Source organism: Alosa sapidissima, chromosome 15 (genome assembly GCF_018492685.1).
Source record: "Alosa sapidissima isolate fAloSap1 chromosome 15, fAloSap1.pri, whole genome shotgun sequence".
NCBI classification, from domain to species: Eukaryota; Metazoa; Chordata; class Actinopteri; order Clupeiformes; family Clupeidae; genus Alosa; species Alosa sapidissima.
The window spans coordinates 5,274,048-5,292,081 of record NC_055971.1 but is presented as its reverse complement, the minus strand read 5'-3'; the positions used below and the strand labels follow the sequence as shown (position 1 = coordinate 5,292,081).

The 18,034-nt window shown below is 40.4% G+C and overlaps 1 protein-coding gene across 4 annotated transcripts in view; it reads left to right on the top strand.

The window, feature by feature from the left end:
• The window catches only part of ddx6 (DEAD (Asp-Glu-Ala-Asp) box helicase 6), a 25,103-nt gene extending 7,069 nt beyond the window's left edge, over nt 1-18,034 (top strand). For 3 of the 4 annotated variants that reach the window (XM_042064137.1, XM_042064138.1, XM_042064139.1), the window contains exons 2-14: nt 6,944-7,529; nt 7,717-7,780; nt 7,860-7,964; nt 10,955-11,084; nt 11,179-11,325; nt 11,417-11,511; nt 11,607-11,729; nt 12,501-12,629; nt 12,828-12,944; nt 13,099-13,162; nt 13,307-13,408; nt 13,505-13,686; nt 14,426-18,034. In XM_042064137.1, the coding sequence (XP_041920071.1) occupies nt 7,339-7,529; nt 7,717-7,780; nt 7,860-7,964; nt 10,955-11,084; nt 11,179-11,325; nt 11,417-11,511; nt 11,607-11,729; nt 12,501-12,629; nt 12,828-12,944; nt 13,099-13,162; nt 13,307-13,408; nt 13,505-13,680 (1,443 nt within the window). In that variant the 5' untranslated portion in view covers nt 6,944-7,338 and the 3' untranslated portion in view covers nt 13,681-13,686; nt 14,426-18,034. The remainder of the gene's footprint in view (nt 1-6,943; nt 7,530-7,716; nt 7,781-7,859; nt 7,965-10,954; nt 11,085-11,178; nt 11,326-11,416; nt 11,512-11,606; nt 11,730-12,500; nt 12,630-12,827; nt 12,945-13,098; nt 13,163-13,306; nt 13,409-13,504; nt 13,687-14,425) is intronic. The other variant, XM_042064140.1, reaches the window with a different exon arrangement.

The window sequence follows — 18,034 nt, the reverse complement described above, 5'->3', positions numbered from 1 at the left end:
CTAATGAAGTCAGTGAGGTAAAAGAACATCAAAGTCACAGGGATACAGTGAAAATGTATTAAACCTCAATTTTAGGAATTTCCTATTGAAACGCATGAGATGGGCTTAAATGGTTCTACAATGACTACCGGGGAAATAAATGTGCACACCAAAATGAATAAAGCTATGCCTGGAGCCTAAATATGCTGTAAACTTGCTATCATAGTTATCCCTCTTTTGCCAAACTTTCAGAATTATCAAGATAATCATTCATCAAGTTAGCTTGCGCTAGCTGCTTTTTGGGTCACTGTACCCACCTTGAAAAAAAGTGTTTTTTTATAAATATTTAGCCCACCCAAACCATTTACTGTGTCTTAATTTGTCGATTGATGTAAAATGAATTAGAAAACTTTTTGTGTATTAACATTTTTAATAATTCAGCAATGTATCCATCAGTATTGCCAGTGGTAGTTACAGTGGGCAGTGCTTTGACTTGGCCAGCTTCCATCGCGGTCTGCGCGCGGAATCACGCGACTTTTAATTTGTATTTTTCCAGTGACGCTGCAACAACCCAAACAACCGGCAGATGTCTCAAGTGAGCAGGGTGTCTCGTAAAAAGAAATGGAGCCTGGAAAACCCTACACAGACTTCACTACAGACTTTAGCAGACTGGTTTAGAAATAATTTAATAGCCAGAAATATGCCTGCCCTGCCCTAATAAATAAATATTTGGTTAACTGCAAGTGAATCCCGTTTGCAGCCATAGAAGAAACGCAGGACAAATTTTCTCAGAGTGCAACGATGATAGACATACATCATTTTGACAAAATATAGAGCATATTAACCTCCGTTGCTCAGCCAAATGCCTTCCTGTTACGTCCTGTTATCACGGAGTTACAGGCGATAAACGTTTTTTGATGGTCACAAGTTTACTTCATTAGGGACTGTTCGTTATTTATTTAAGGGGCTACCGGAGGAGTTTTGAGAGCATTAGTCCAAAAAGATGTGACCCTCCCTCGCCAGCAAGACATTTTTCTATGACCCTCCAAAGTGATTATGAAAAAACGCATGACCCTCCCCTTCAATTTATTGATGCCTTCTGTAGGCTACTGGGTCAATTTGGGAGCTTGCATGCTACCACTCCTTCCTTAAAATGCCTTGAAAAGTATAAATAATCACTGGGACCGAAACATAGCCTACCTGTCAACTTTTTCTGGGTTTATCACGTACTGTATTTTAACTGAAATCATAGGCTATCTGCAAGCTGGCCTATGTCTTTTTCATTTCATAGAAGGGCGGATGGATGCAACCGTGAGGACTGCAATGAGTTGTTAACAGACATGAACCAAGACATACTGTATAGCCCAGCAGCAATCTATCTAAAATACAAAATATTAACTTTAAGTGTTTTACGATGTCTTTCTAAATTACGTTTAATTAAAAAGTGTTTCACTCATCTCGGGTTTAAAGGGTAACCGTGACTGGTGGTCTATTTTAAGCAAAGGATGAAGCAGAGATTGTTGTGAAAAGGAAGAGGACTTTTATTTAGTCCAGTAAACAATACACTTACAGCAGAAAAAGTAATATACATATAAGAAAACTCCACTGTACACTAGAGACTACTTTCAAAGTATCTCCTGCGCCCCTGCATCTTGGTGATTGTTTACACCTGTATTTACAGTATTTAAAGCAAGTGTAAACAGGCTCATAAGCACCGCTCCGGAATGCAGGTGCTTATTTTATTATAAGTTTAGAGCATACCCGGTAATTGCTTGCCCATACAGACTCAGGGACAGGTGTTAATAGCCTTGCCATACAATGGACAGTCATACACAGGTGTTAATCACGTTAATTACACGTTATGCACGATGTAGCCTAATCAGTTCTGATAAAACAAAACAACAATTTGTGAACACTACTGAAAAACACGAAATACCAAAAATATCTACTCAATAGCCTACATTCAAGAAATAATTCAATAACTTAGATTTAAATAATAATAATTCAATAATTGAGCTGCCTTGGTGGAGGTCTGTGCTCTTTGAGCGAGTGCATTTCTATTATGTGCATGGGGACATACGATTGAAAGCCCTTCTTAAATCAACCAGAAATATGCTTGTTCTTAATGTAGGCTAGCCCATCCTCAAAAAGCATTGACTGATGATAGTGGAGATAACGTGTTATCCTGAGGCCTTTGCAAGTCAGCATCTCTAACGGTAGTCTACCCTATTTAAAATATAAGTTTTCGATGTCCAAACGGAGAGCCATACTTTGTTTTTAACGATCTCTATGCTACTCACCAAAATGTATGCATGGGAACATAATGAAGTATCCAACTGTCGTGTGTTTAATTATTGTGATTATGAGCCAGTGATTTTCAAACATTATGCGTGACTCGGACATCTAACGAAATGCAACAGGCTCATATCGTTTTCGCATTCGCAAAATGAGGATATACATGAGACTGCTCAGATGATAACAGATGTGCCTCAAGTTTTGCACGGTTTTAGTCAAGTTATAGGCCTGTTTACCTTTAAAGGTTCTGCATTTTGCAATGAGCAGTGCTTTCCCTTTTGAATTGGAAATGCTGTGTCATGGTGTGTGTGTGGGTGCCCTGCCCCCAACAACTCATCTTTCCACCTCTCCACCTCTGGCCTATTGTCCAGGAGGAGGAGGGGCCTGGTGGCCTGATAAAAAGGCCTGGTTAGACACCCCATGCATAGCCCATTTACACAGTTCAGAGATGGTTGTTGTCAATGCAGAAGTCAGTGAGTGCATCAGGACCCTGCGGAAAAAAGGCTGTCTGACTAGCTCTATCGCCAAACAACTAGCCATGATTGGAATAAGACCATCGTTGCGGACTATACGGCGTCATTGCCGACATGCTCACTGAGGTTAGGTGGAAAGTGTTAATAGGCGATTGGCGTAGCCTACAGTGGACTAGGACTCAAAATTGCTCAAAAATGACGTTCGAATATCCCCTCTACAATAAACACATGTATTCGAATATATTGGAATATCTAGGCTATATTATTTGCACATTATGCCATAAGGCTACTTTGAGAACATTTCCTAATTCACCCGACACTGATATTCAAAATGTTGAAACTATTTCGGCATAGCCTATAAGCAGTTTAATTAAATGTAATGTTAGTTGTAAACAAATGGGCTACTTGGTGAGGCTTGGCCTCACAGATGCGCTCGTGCCTTAAATGGCAATAAAAAATCTTCACGATATAGGCCTATTAACTGACCGCCCGATTCACATTGGCTGGGGGGCAGGGGGGGCCATCAGACATTTAGTTCCCAAGGGTCTATGAATTGTTAATCCGGCCCTGCCCCCAACGAACGCAACTTTCCACCTCTGAGACTGCTTAAAATAAGTCGTGAGGACTCCTAACTCACCAAGACCTACTTACTGTAGGCTGCGCAAACCACAGGCTTTTTTTTTTGGGTAAGCCTGCATTCGAGGCAGGCCTTCTGTTGAAGAATTTTATATAAATCCTGCGCTAACAGTAATCATCCTACCCCCCGCTACCACAGCTGTGGATAGTGTGGCATGCTCACGTGTTATGTCTCCTTCTTGCAAACTAGGCCTATAGCCCAACCATTTACGTCTTTAACTTTTATGTCTTTTTAACAACTTGCCAGATATGCCTTCATATCTTTGGGCTTCATTCAGCATTTTGTTCTTCCACTGGAAATTACTCTTCTACATTTGCTGCCTGCTGCATTCTTTCTGTTTGTATTGTTTAGAAAACGTTTGACGTCTTGAGTTAATGCATTAAACATTGTTTGCTGGTAACCCGCCACAAATAGCCTACAGATTCTTGCGTGCGTACATTCTCTATTCTCTCCAAAATGTGCCCGTTCTATAGGCTGGCCAAGTGCGTAATTCTGCGGCATAAAGCAGATGTATTTGTTTATTGTACAGAAAAATAAAAATAACCTGTCAAGCAGTCAATTGACTACATTGCAGTCAAGAAGTAGGGCAAATTAATTTATGAAACCAAAACGTGGGTCATAGTTGTCTAAGCCTCTATTGCGGTATTAAACGGTATTAAATCGGCAACCACATTGTTCTCTGCAGAAGCCTACCCAAGGCTACAGATTAATTCTGAACAGTTATTTATTAATTATCATTGAGCCAGTAGATAATTTATTTTGTTATTGAATTCGTAGGCTGGGATTCCTCTCGGCAACAATAATGTTTAATGGTAGCCTCCTGCTTTTTCAGAAGGGGCGGCAGGCAGAGCGATGTACAGTGGCAGAGCGACGCACAGTGGCTGAAAGTGGTACTAAAGCTTCACGCAGCTTCACGCCTCGTAATGCGCGACTGAAGTGACTGAAGAGACTGAAAGCGACGCCCACTGTATATCCTGACTGCTGCGTTTGACTGGAAATTAAGTGATTCTCCAGGCCCATGTCTTTTAAAATTCCAAATAACCGCCCGATGTTGAGTTGAGACTAATCAAGTCTTGCATGCTTTCAAACAATCACAATTCAACAGCAAATTGCCGTCGGCTCATCGAGGTGTCTTGTTCTCGACCTGCTAAGACCCCCTCGCTAAAAACATAAACGGCTCCCGTTAGGAATGGGCATTGTTAAGAAATTATCGATATCGATATGCTATTGTCGAGTCTGCTTATTGATGCGATTCCTTATCGATAGGGTTGGGTATCGTTTCAATTTGAACGATTTAAATTCCGATTTCTTATTTTGATTCCGGTTCCTAACGATTCTCGATTCCGATGTTTTTTAAAGGCAGGGTCAAAAAAAGTTTAGGATATTTTAAATGAGCTAGCTAACCAACAGTCTTTCTCAGGGTTCATTTTCCAAGTGCAAATTTAAAGACTTTTTAAGACCTTTCCAAGACATCTAAATGAAAATTAAGATTATACCACAACTAAAAGATATATATATATATATATATATATATATATATATATATATGCGCAAGTTTTTTTTTCCTACTAATTTTAACCCCCACCCCATTTTGGATGTCTACAGAAGTTACCAAATATATTTTGGCGCAAAATAATTGTGTGTGAATTACCTTCACAGCTATAAATGCCCAATTTTAGGGTCTGGGCTGCTTGCTTTTGAAGCTGGCTGTATTTGGTTTTGCTTACTGCTGAGGCTGACTGTTCTTCACCTGTGTCTGTAGTAGCCTAGGGCTACTTGCCAAAGACATGTGCACTGGACTGGATTCCCTTCAATATTTTTTTCAAAGTTAGACTAAGCTAAGCTAGACTAAGCTAATACATATTTTAATAAGCCTACTTTATATAATTTACTATGTGCATCTATTGTCCAATATGCAGCACAGCAAATTAAAGTTAATCCACTACTTTACATTTTGCATACCAGTTGTATCTAAACCAACCAAAGCTTGACTGAAACATTGTAAAACCATTGACTTGTTTTAAATTAATTAAGAGACAGGTCCTCCTTGCATGATCCTGCTAAAAAAACTGCTGGTTTCATCTCAAGCATGCACGTATTATGAACGCACGTTTTTTTTTTTTTTTTTTTTTTATGTAGCAGTCGCCGACATTCAAAAAATATGCGGTTATATTTCACAACTTTGGCGAAGTAGGCCTAGCCTACTGGGAAACGCTGGCAAGCAAGCTGCTGGCAGATATTACAGGTAGGCTATTATAAGACAGATATTTTCTTCCCTAGGCTAGGCCAGCAACACATGCTGGAAAGATGCAAACAGATCAACTTAACAGTATTTCCTCCTGATTGCGAAGCACTGCACATAATTTGACCAATAGTCTTCGTGTCCATAGTTTGTGAAACGATGCTGCGTCCGAGCAAAGACTTTAGATGCCAAGAGCAACTCCAAAAAGGAGAACAAATGAGCGTCTGGCTTGAGGCTGCGCCGGACGCCGGACAGGGCTTTTAAAATCCATGTGTCCGGCCTAAATTCGAACATATAGCCAACCTATCGCTAACTGGCTTACAAACTCTTTCTCCCGCTCATTCTACCATAGGCTTCCTCATTCCACGTAGGCTACCTGTCTATCTCTCAGGCCTCAGCTACACCACGAAAACGTCAGGCATATTATTTTTATGCCTACTGTATTACCGTTTTCACACCTTTAACCAAACCCGTGAAAAACATCGACACTCTGCAACCACTACACTTCCTCCCGTAGCCTAATAGCCTAGTCACTTTTGCTCACAATTGCGTTTTAAATACAAGAAACTGGATGGAGACATCACTCGCTCTCTTGCACTCGTTGGCGGTCCCATACGCACATTTAATACCTCTTTCGAAAATTCAGTTGTATTTAAGACTTTTTAAGGATCCGCGGGAACCCTGCTTTCTGAATGAAATAGTCTGACATTCTCCATGAATTCTATGAACTATGCGCTTCTTCGTTGGTGTTCAGCCGTTTCTTCTTCCGGTCGGCGAACTGGGAATCGAAACTAGGAATCAATTTAAACTTTTGAACAATTCCGGGAAAATCGCAAAGATGGTCCCGGTTCCAACCAATACTTGATATTCGATACCCAAGCCTACTTACCGATTCCCATATCGATTCCTGTGGAAAATTGCATTAGAACAGCTCTTGCAGAAGGATGTGGCCATTTGCATACCAAAGTACATCAAATAGCAAGCCAGTAAACTCGGGGTCAGTTGCTTTGCTGTCTGTGCTCACAGAACAAATTTGTTGGCTTTTGGCTGATTAGCTTGCTAGTTGTAGACAAACGCCCTACAGTCGAACTCCTCTGTGCTGTACCTTTACAACCCTGGCTTTGTGAACTGGGCAATACAACTACAGCGATGAAGTTCCTTGATGGCAAGGAAATGTGAAAAGAGTTCTTGATAACTTTAGCATCCCGACCATGGTCACAGAACTGGCTCACCGCTCCCTGGCAAATCACTTGGTGCATGCCTGAACTCCTTTTATGAGTATGTGATGCAAAATGCTTTTTCTTTCCTTTCTCTTAGGTTGATGTCTTTGGAAGCTGTTCAACTTCTAAACTTGGAATAGAAAGAGTGGATGTGGAAATACTAAAATGACTGACACTTTGGTGTCTTGGCCTCTTCTCATGGGTGTACACCTTTGAAAAAGTGGACTTGGGCGTTCTAGCCATTTTTTTTCTGCTTGCAACATCACTGACTCCTTAATTGAATGAATCTTATTTTGAATCTTCAAAGAAAACATTGATGGAAGAAGAACCTGAAGTTATCTGAAGGGATTTTTTTTTTCTCTGTTGTGATTTTTCTTTTGGAGCTGCAAGGTGTAGGACGGCAAATTGCACATATCCTTGTGAACTCTTGTGAGCAAAAGCATATTCCTTTGTTACATCTGTCAGATTGAATTTGCTGTTTGAAGAGGAACTATGAGTACTGCAAGAACAGAGAGCCACGTGATTTTGGGCTTGTCTAATCAGAATGGCCAACTTCGGGCCTCAGGAAAGCCAGCAGGTGGCCCAGGTGGAGGGAGTCCTCAACAACCAGCAAGCCAAGTGAAAGCCTCCAGCACAATCAACAATGGCAGTTCCCAGCCAGCACCAACAAACACAGTCATCAAGTAAATATTTATCTTGATCAAACTCCAAACTTTATTCCTCGTGAAATCATTTGGGTGGTTTTGTTTGTTGTGGGGAAAGAGGGGTTTATGAGGCTGAAAGTTTTGAGCCAAATATGTCGTCTTCTACCATAACATGTTTTAAATGTGCATTCATAATAATGCTTTTTAATGAATATTTCACAATCAGACCTGGAGATGACTGGAAGAAAAACTTAAAGGTCCCTCCAAAGGACATGAGAATGAGAACTTCGGTGAGAACATGACCAATTTAAACAAAGAGAATTCTTGATTAGTTAAGTGGAGGACTTAATTGTATAGTGTTCTCTACAGGATGTGACCGCAACAAAGGGGAATGAATTTGAAGATTACTGCTTGAAGCGGGAACTGCTTATGGGGATCTTTGAGATGGGCTGGGAGAAACCTTCCCCTATTCAGGTAGGCACTTAACAAAAGTTCGGCACAGGATTAGGCCATCTTTAAAAATTGTTTATTTGCCATTACCTGAATGACCGTCAAATTGGGTCTGACCCCAAAAAATATTTTGTTTTCAGTCTTTTGTGCAGACTACAACTTTGTCTTGAGATTAAGTGAAACTTGTCATATTATATTTAAAACCATCTTTGTTTGTTCTTGAACAAAGTTAATAAAATATGTTAAAGTTTGGGTACAGGGAAGTTACTTGGAACCACAATCAGAATTTTGGAGGATTACTGAACAGATATCGTGTCACATGTAGTGTCATACAAGTAGGGTCAAGTGTTAAATAGGTGTAACAGAGGTCGGTCCTCTGCCGCTCACGGGCCTCAACCTGCCACCTCAACACCCACCGAGTCAAACGCTCTAACCACTGAGCTAAAAGCCCAGGCTTCCAACTCGGCGGTTAGAAGTGTTCTTAAGGTTAAGGGTGTTAGGATTTACAATCACAACTAGCATACTAGCTCAGTTCGCCTCGTTACACTCACCTCCCTAAAGCCTCACTCCCATGATCCGGGTCACGGCACCACTGTAACAGAGGTCGGTTCTCCGCCACTCACGGGCCTCAACCTGCCACCTCTACACACACCGGCATGGGAGTCGAACGCTCTAACCACAGTACTAAAAGCCCAGGCTTCCAACTCAGCGGTTAGAAGCGTTCTCAAGGTTATCTGTGTGAGGATTTACATGCCCAACTAGCATGCTAGCTCAGTTCGCCTCCATTACATAGGGCTGCAGCTATCGATTCTTTTTGGAATTGAGTATTCTAGCGATTGTTTCATCAATTAATTGAGTAATCGAATTGCGCTATTAAGTGTAATTTATTTATATGCACAACAAATGTCATGCTGAAAACACTAGCCCTAGTCACTTTAAAGTAAATGAATATCTGTTTTATGTACCGTATTTTCCGGACTATAAGTCGCACTTTTTTTCATAGTTTGGCTGGTCCTGCGACTTATAGTCAGGTGCGACTTGTATATGAAAAAATATATAATTGAACATGTTTTTAAATGTTAATTTATATTAACTGACATGAACCCTACGTGAAACATTACGTCTACAGCCGCACGAGGGCGCTCTCAAATGCACAAGTCCTGTGCACTTTCAGTCAGAGATTAGTGCTTGCACTACGCCTGAAACGCATACCTAAATAGTCAAATTATGGCAGGGATTCTATTTATAGCCGGGCCTCAGATTTGGACAAATAAAAGCCAGTATAATTTTGTTTCAATTTAACTCATATAAGAGCTCCTCTTAATATTTTATATTGTTGGTTTGTATTGTTGCCAATGAAAAGTCATTTACACCATGAGTCTCCAACACGTTGCTCTCATTGCTCTCAAGCTAGTCGCATGCAGCACCCTTCTGAGCTAGAGGCTGAAGCCTACATTTAAACACAATTGTTGCTGCCAGGCATCAGCCTATGAATTTTATAAAAAAGTAAATCATGCATAATTTAAAAAATAACTACATTTAGGCTATCTTAGACATCTTTGGCTATACGGAATAAGGTTTCCCTTGCAGCAGCACACGAATGAATGAAAGCGCGGATACCTTATCTCGCAATAAGTGGATGGCAATTGAAATTCCAGACACTATGAAACTTAATAGTAAGCCATTAAATACCCCACAGATTTCAGTGGTCATCAGTCCCAATATTTAGCAATATAATCAACAGTCCAAACGTAAATTAAATCTCAAATTAAACATCTGCTCCAAACGAAAAGTAGGCCTATGTCTCACAATAAAATGCAAGAAATAAAGGACTATATTATAGCTGACTCGAATACAAGCCATGGCCAAATAAAGGTGCTGTGCTTTGCGCAGCCTAAATTTGAGGATTTACGAGTCTCCTAAACATTCCTCACCTGTTATCTAGACATGCATGAAAACATTTGAAAACAAAACGCACTGCCATGTAATATTTGATCGCTGTTTTGCTACTAATTATTTTTCACGTAATGAATATGCACAGAAAGTGAAAGTAGGCCTAATGTGCGCTCCGTGTCTGTAGCTGTCTGTTCATATCCGCAATCGAACGTCAAATAGAGAAGTCATCCATGTTCTCTAAGTTATAGCCTAGGCGTCATGCTTCTGTATTTGCAAAATTCCTGACGGTTCCTGATCGCTAAATGTTTGTTTTCCTTTCCTGTCGATAGCGGTTGATGTTGAAGCACCTAGGCTATAATTTGACTTCAGCGGTGACAAATCCTGCTGAAAGAGAGCGAGAGAGAGCAACGAAAGAGAGGCACCCCCAAAGCGGTCCTGCGCGCGCGCGTCTCTGCATGGGGTTCAATTGAAGTCATAGTTGGTCCGTCAATAGTCCCGCATTCAGGCCGCTCCATTATTATATTAATATCAGACAGGGTAGCACCTTTGCACATGTTTGCACATTTTGCACGCTTGTCTGAGGGGGAATAAAAAAAAACAATATTGATCCAACTTTTTGGACCTATGTGCGAGTCCTTTGGTTGTTTTGAACTTTTACCTTGACTGTCGCACCAGAAAAATCTAAACACTGAAAACAAGGTGTAGCTCAACTCTGTGCCTTTAAACCCAAAAATACAACTACAGACCTGGCCAGTGCCCAGTAAAGAGTTTGGGTAATGTTTGAGTCCATTTGAACAGAGCAGATAATTGTCTGGAGAATTCACATCAAGTGAGTGGTCATGTTGATGACTTCCCCTCAACACACATGGCTGAGACAAAATTGGACAGCAATGCTTTCTCACCTACACAAATGTAATTCAAATGTGTTATTAACATCAGTCCACTTCTCAGGCTTCAATGACTATCATACCTGTGAATATTTAAAATGAATGAGCCCTTCTGATCAACTTTACATGTAACATTTTAATTATGTTAAAGCTCTCATCTCAAAATTTTAGCCAGTTTGAAGGTATTTATAGTATGTTGGAGTTTGAGACTGTTGTCATATGTCCTGTTAGGAGGAGAGCATTCCTATTGCTTTGTCAGGGAGGGACATTCTGGCCAGAGCAAAGAACGGCACTGGAAAGAGCGGCGCCTACCTCATCCCCTTACTTGAACGCATTGACCTAAAGAAGGACTGCATACAAGGTGAAATTTTGAACGTGTGATGAAATTATATTTATATTTTCATACTACGCCATGGATGATTTTGAATGGATAAATAATCATTTTCTTTTTTCAGCAATGGTCATCGTTCCTACTCGCGAGCTGGCACTGCAGGTGAGTCAAATCTGCATCCAGGTCAGCAAACACATGGGCGGAGTCAAGGTTATGGCGACTACTGGTGGCACCAACCTTCGTGATGACATCATGCGACTTGATGAGACTGGTACGGTGTGAAGTTACTTGCATTACATGAATCACAAATTTAGATCACTCACCAACACGTGTATTTTCACTCATGATCTTTTCCTTTATAGTACATGTAGTCATTGCCACGCCAGGAAGGATCCTGGATCTCATCAAAAAGGGAGTGGCAAAAGTCAGCCAGGTGCAGATGATCGTTTTGGATGAGGCAAGTTGAATGAATGAAGGAATACACACACTGTTATGGAATGTGTTTTTGAAGAGTTGCACTCAACCTGTATTGCCTACTCATGTTTTGAACAGGCTGATAAGCTCCTGTCACAGGACTTTGTGCTGATGATGGAGGAGACTCTGAGCTTCCTATCCAAGCAAAGACAAATTCTGCTGTATTCCGCTACTTTTCCCATCAGTGTGCAGAAGTTTATGGTACGTTCTGCTAGGGGGAAAAAATGTCTCAGGTTTCTGAGTAGGGAGCCAAAATTAGTCCAGCATCTACAGCTTCTCGGGCAAAGTAAGGACTGGTTGTTTTGGGGACATGTAGAGAAAAAGAATTTTAAGTAATTTTTAACTCATTTACATATTTGAAGGGGAGATACAAGTCTCTGTTTCCAGCTGCTGTTTAATGCATGCTTTAATGGAAATGTACCGTAGGGTCATTCTATGAAACGGGTGCCTTTTCCACTGTAAAACTAAAAAAAATTGCATCAAAAGTAAGCTTCTTTTCAGTTTATCTACAGCATTAAAGACATGATCACCCTCCATTTCACATTGAAATAGAATGGATTGAAATATAATAAATGTGAAGAGGTGGTACATTTCATGATAAAACTACTCTAATTACCCAATAACTGTCAACTTGTTGACTTTACGGACATGCCTTCTATTTGAAATCACATTTGCTTAGCAATGATAGTGTTCAAACTTATATAAAATAAAAATAAAATAAAAAACTGTTAAAAAACAGTTATTCCTGTTCATTTGGGTGGTTGGATTAAGTTTCAATGGATTAAACCCCTCATAGTAATGAAAAACCAACAAATAAACAATGTAAAAGAATGTCAGAATTTGTGGCTTGGATATGATCTGCGCTGTTCACACATTCTACTGTTAAACCAGATGTGTAACCGGTGATTGTGGTTGAGACCATCATGCAGTGAATTCTTTTAACAAAGTTTTTTTTTTTTTTTCCCCTTCTAGAATTCCCATCTGCAGAAGCCTTATGAGATTAACCTAATGGAGGAGCTGACTCTGAAGGGTGTGACTCAGTATTATGCCTATGTCACCGAAAGGCAGAAAGTACACTGTCTTAATACTTTGTTCTCTAGGGTGAGTTCCTATCATTTTGGTTCCTGACTTTTTTTCTTTTGTGTTCAGTTGTAAGTGTGTGGAGTTTGTGAATTCAGAACTCTGTTTTTCACATCTAGTGTTTGAGACCAGTATTACTCATGCATCTCTCTCTCTCTCTCTCTCTCTCTCTCTCTCTCTCTCTCTCTCTCTCTCTCTCTCTCTCCTCATCCCCTTTAGCTCCAAATTAATCAATCAATAATCTTCTGCAACTCGTCTCAGAGAGTTGAGCTCCTGGCAAAGAAAATTTCTCAACTTGGCTACTCCTGTTTCTACATTCATGCAAAGATGAGACAGGTATGTGGTTGCTGTCTTATATTGTTCTACATCTGTTAAAGGATTTTAAAAAATGGCTACTGGTCAATATTTAGATATGTACTATCCACATCTGACATGTGGATTATGCCAAGCACTTATCCTGATCGTGAAACTACCCTTTTATGTCTTGCAGGAACACCGTAACCGTGTATTCCATGACTTCAGAAATGGTCTCTGCCGGAATCTTGTCTGCACTGGTAAGACCTGCCTCCCTGAAATAAGAATTTGTGCCCATCATCTGTAATTGCAGCAGACAAGACGTTCACCATTGTCACCCTCTGTGTGATGAACCTTTAGTGTCATTTAAGTATATTTAGTCTTACTTTAGTTCTTGTTTTTAGATCTCTTCACCAGAGGAATTGACATTCAAGCTGTGAATGTGGTGATAAACTTTGACTTTCCCAAGCTTGGAGAGACATACCTTCACCGTATTGGCAGATCTGGTATGCAATCATATTCAAATGTGAACTAGTGAACACCAGTCCTCAATATGATATAAAATTCCTAATATTTATTTTTGTCTATGTATGTGACATCAGGACGCTTTGGACATTTGGGTCTAGCCATCAATCTGATAACCTATGACGATCGCTTCAACCTGAAGGGTATAGAGGAGCAGTTGGGAACTGAGATCAAACCTATCCCCAGCAGCATCGATAAGAGCCTCTATGTGGCTGAGTACCACAGTGAGAGTGGAGAGGCAGTGAAGCCGTAAGAAGAGGTAAAAGGCCCTACTCTTGCATTTTTACACTCCACCCACCTCCATGTCCTTATACATTTTTGCATTTGTGATTTAAGCTATATGGCACAAGTCACAGTGGGGTTGGTAAGGATCATATACCAATGGCTGTGGTTCGGCCGTAGGAACACTGAGGACCAGGGTCACAGGCAACTTTACCGATCCCATGATCACGAGTGCCATGTTGCTTTTATACAACAGTTTTACTACCAACAAATTGAGCGTAAAGACCTCAAATGTGTTTTCCATTGTTTATTTTGTCGATTTTTGTTAGTTCATTCTCCGTCCCAAAAATAGTTCCAGTCTTGGCCTCTCCTGTTGCCAAGCAAGGCAGCATATCACTTGAGCAAAATCAGTGAGAGGCTACATGTGCTTATGCACACACTTTTTAATTTTTTATTAATAGCCTACTAGCTTGTCTATACGTCAGGCGCCAAATGGCACATTAACCCTATTCCATTTACGCCATTTTCTCACAAGTGTGACATTAAGAAATCCTTCTTCTCTTGTTTTGAATTGATGGAATGTTCACGTTGGAGTGATTAATGGCAGTGAACAGTCCGAGAGGGGATATCTTGGGATATCCCCACTCTGGAATGCCTCTTATCCAATCAGATATTAATAAATAGGTCAACCAGACCTAACTGTTGTATAATTGAAATCGATGCTTACCACAGGTGTTTTCTAAACATACTTTCTCCCCTCTCCCTCTTGCCTCCAGATCATCTTTCCCATACGCTCCCTTTAATTACCCCCACCCCCACTTTGCTGTGGGGATTTTTGTTTGTTTCTTTTTTGTGGTCCACATCATTGTTTTTGTTCTTCCCATGTCTGTTTATTTTATTTTATTTCAATTGCTCCATAAGAAATCTAAATGCCTGGTGAATGCGGGGAAGGAAATCGCGGCTCTGAATAGGAGGCTGAGCTGGATATCCATTCAGAAGACTCGGACACTTTACTGAGGAGGGAAGTATGGGATAAAGGGACTCGAGCACCTCTCATGCGAGAAGAAATGACAACCAACAGCCCACACCTTATCAGTTATTACAAGCAGCAACTATTTTTCCGTTTCATTTTCTCCTTTTTTAACTAACTGTATCAAGTGCCTTAACAAGCAGCTTTTAAAAATAATCTCATAATGTCCACACCCCCTCATGTACATTGTCTTTTGGGCGTCTTCCAGTTCCCAACATCTACTGCGCCCACTTCTAACACCCCAAACACCCCTTGCCATTTTTCATCATTTAGTTTTTGAATAGATTTAAGCTGAGACTTATTGCTCCATTACAGAGTGGGCACAAGAGAAAAGCCAGAGATAATTGAACACATTCATGCTGTCTTCACTGCATCGGATACAACACTGCAATGAGAGACATGGCTGTGTATTCTCCCCACTCCTGCTCAGCCATTGTGGGACTGATGTTGCACCCTGAGTTTCCTTAAAGGCTGGTGCTGGCTGTTGATCCATTTGGTGTCGTGGAACATGTACTTCTATAGACTCTACCTTTCCTCCTCGGTCTTCATTGTGCAGACTGAGAGACATGAGCAGATACTCTACAAACTGTCTCCTTTCAACCGTGATTCCTTCCTTATGGAATCTGGACAAATCTTTCTTCGGCCCAAGGAGTGACATTCGTAATGGGTGGCTAATCCCCTCACTTCAAGATGTGCCATCTTCACTGCTTATGTGGCACACTGTAAACTTGTAAATACTTTCATTTTTAAGGATTGTTTTAAAATGTGTTTAAAGGCTTGATGATGACTAGGGCATCTCTGAGATTTGGGGTTCTGTCAGCACTGTTTTTTTTTTTTTTTTTTTTTTTTTTTTTTTTATTTTAATATATATATAGTTATACCGAAACCAAAGTGTTTTCCCAACCCTTCTCTCCTCTGCTAAAGAGCAGCAAATTTGACTAAATGTATTTATTGATTCAAGATTAATTTTGTGGTACAAGAAAGAATGTGGATGCAAGTGGAGGTTTCCTCCCAGATTTATAATTGGTTTACTTGTTGGCACTTTTTTAGTTAAATAGCTTCCCAAGCATCCTTAAAGCAGTGTTGACAGAAACTCTTGATCTTTAGGCTGCTACAAAAAAAAGTAATGCCTTGTACAAACACACTTGCCCGCTTGCCATCTGGTAATACAGATGTGCAAGGTAGGCACACCCTAGTCAAAGTGACTTCTAATCACAACATAAATGGACTTTTGCATCATGTAGTGTAAGTCTTCTGCTGCAGTGCAGCTTAATTGGCAGATTGTAAATTGGTAAATATGATGATGCTGTTACATCGGTCTCCTCACTGCCATATGCACTAAAATGACTTCTGCAAGTGAGTACACACATGAGTACCCAGACTGTTGTGAACTCTCCGCTTAGGGAGGAGGTGGTAAAGGCGAAAAAGAAAATCAGTCTGATATTTAACACTAAAATTGATTGGAGGTTACCGCATTGAGCTTTAAAAAAATGAAAGTGGCTCAAATGCAAGTAAAAGGCAATGTGTGCCTAATTTTTGACTGGACTTCAGGGTCCGACTGCACTGATAATTACAGTGTCGGCTGTCGGCCTAAGCAACTGAGGTGTTGATGGGAAATTTTATTTGGGGTGGGATGTGGGTGGTATTGGCTCATGCAGAGGCCATGGGCAGTAATAACACACATTTGTGTGTCTACAGTTTTTTTATTTTTGTGCGTGGGTGTGTGCAGCAGAGCATCCCCTTTAACGCTAAGCCTGGGAGCTCAGAAAAAAACTGTGGTTAGGATACAGAGTTGAGGGCAAATTTTTTTCTTTTTCTGTTGCATATTTACTTAAAGTAACATGCCAACATTTTGAGAAATTAACTTATTTACTATCTACCCAAGAGTCAAAGAAGAGGATGCGTACCCTTCTCTTCTCTGTGCAATAACCCAGTTTGACACTGTTAGCCAAGCTTAGCATAGTTCACTGGATGTGGGTTAGACCAATTAGTCTATAGCTAAAAGGGAGCTGTAGGCTAACTGGTCCCACTTCCAGTGAATTATGCTAGGCTAATGCTGTCAGACTGGGTTATTGCATGCACAGAGAAGAGAAGGGTACGTTTTCTCTTATCGAACTGGGCTAGACTGGAAATAAGTTGACTTCCCAAAATGTTGCCGTGTTCTTTTAAGATAATATGGTTGGGGATGGGGAAAGCTTATTTGGGTAAATGGTTCTTGTTAAAATGACCCCTTGATATTCAGAGCTGCCAAACTTGATGCATGTGTGCAGACAAGCCCTCAGTGGCAATTTCCCAATAACTGTAAGATGCTCATTGTTCCACTGTTAATCATCAAGTGTCATAGATGCTGTTGGTTTCTAACAGGCCATTTTGTGCACACTTAAATATTGAGTAAAACAATTTAAATTAAAACTTTTTGAGAGGAAATTGGATACAATGAGGTCAACTTAATAGGAACTTCCTCCTAGAATTGGGCAATTTGTTATGTGCAGTGGAACTTCAGGCCCTTGTTCTCTCTGCTATAGTGCCCCCCTCAAAACACACAAATCTACCAGTCATGTAATTGACCTTTCGTGGGGTGGGGGGAAAAAAAATGGAGATTTGTGTGACTAGATGAGAGAACAAGGGCCAGATCACAGGATGTCTTGGCAGCTACCTGCATTTTTCTTGTCTTGCCTTGAAAGCTGCCAGTTAACACCAAAAAGCATGTAATGCATTTATGTTAGCTGGGAGTAGCTAGGCTGCAAGAGTTGAGAGGTAGCGGTGTGTATGTGTGAGTGTATGTGTGAGTGTATGTGTATGTGTGGAATTGCTTTGCAGAATGAGATAAAGGGCATCTTACCACGCAAGTGACTAAATTTATCTCATTCTTCAAAGGTTTTTGTTTGTTTTTTTGTTTGTTTGTTGAGGGTTTTGGGGGTGGGAGATTGCTGCCCTTATGCATCCATTTCCTACCTCAACTGTGTTTAGGGTGGTGGTTATTCAACCACATAACCCTACTATTCACAGTGTAATTGAAGGATATGGGTGCATTAGCATGGGGAGGGAAGGAAAGTAGGAAAGACTACTTGGAAATATTTTGTTTTATGAAAGTGAAAAATTCTATGCCCTTTAAGCCAGATTTTGTTTCCCAAATTTCAGATTGATACAACTCCGCAGCATTTACACGGAAAAGCAAAATATTGGGTCATTTGACGTTCTTTTTTTCTGCCCTACCAAAACTCAATTGGCAATTTTACAGTGGGCTATTCATATATTTTATGAATCTGTGATAAGTTAAATGCTGTGGTACCATCTGACGTGGCTTCAAGTGACTTGAAAGTTTTTGTTCGGAAATAAAGCTCACTGTAATCCA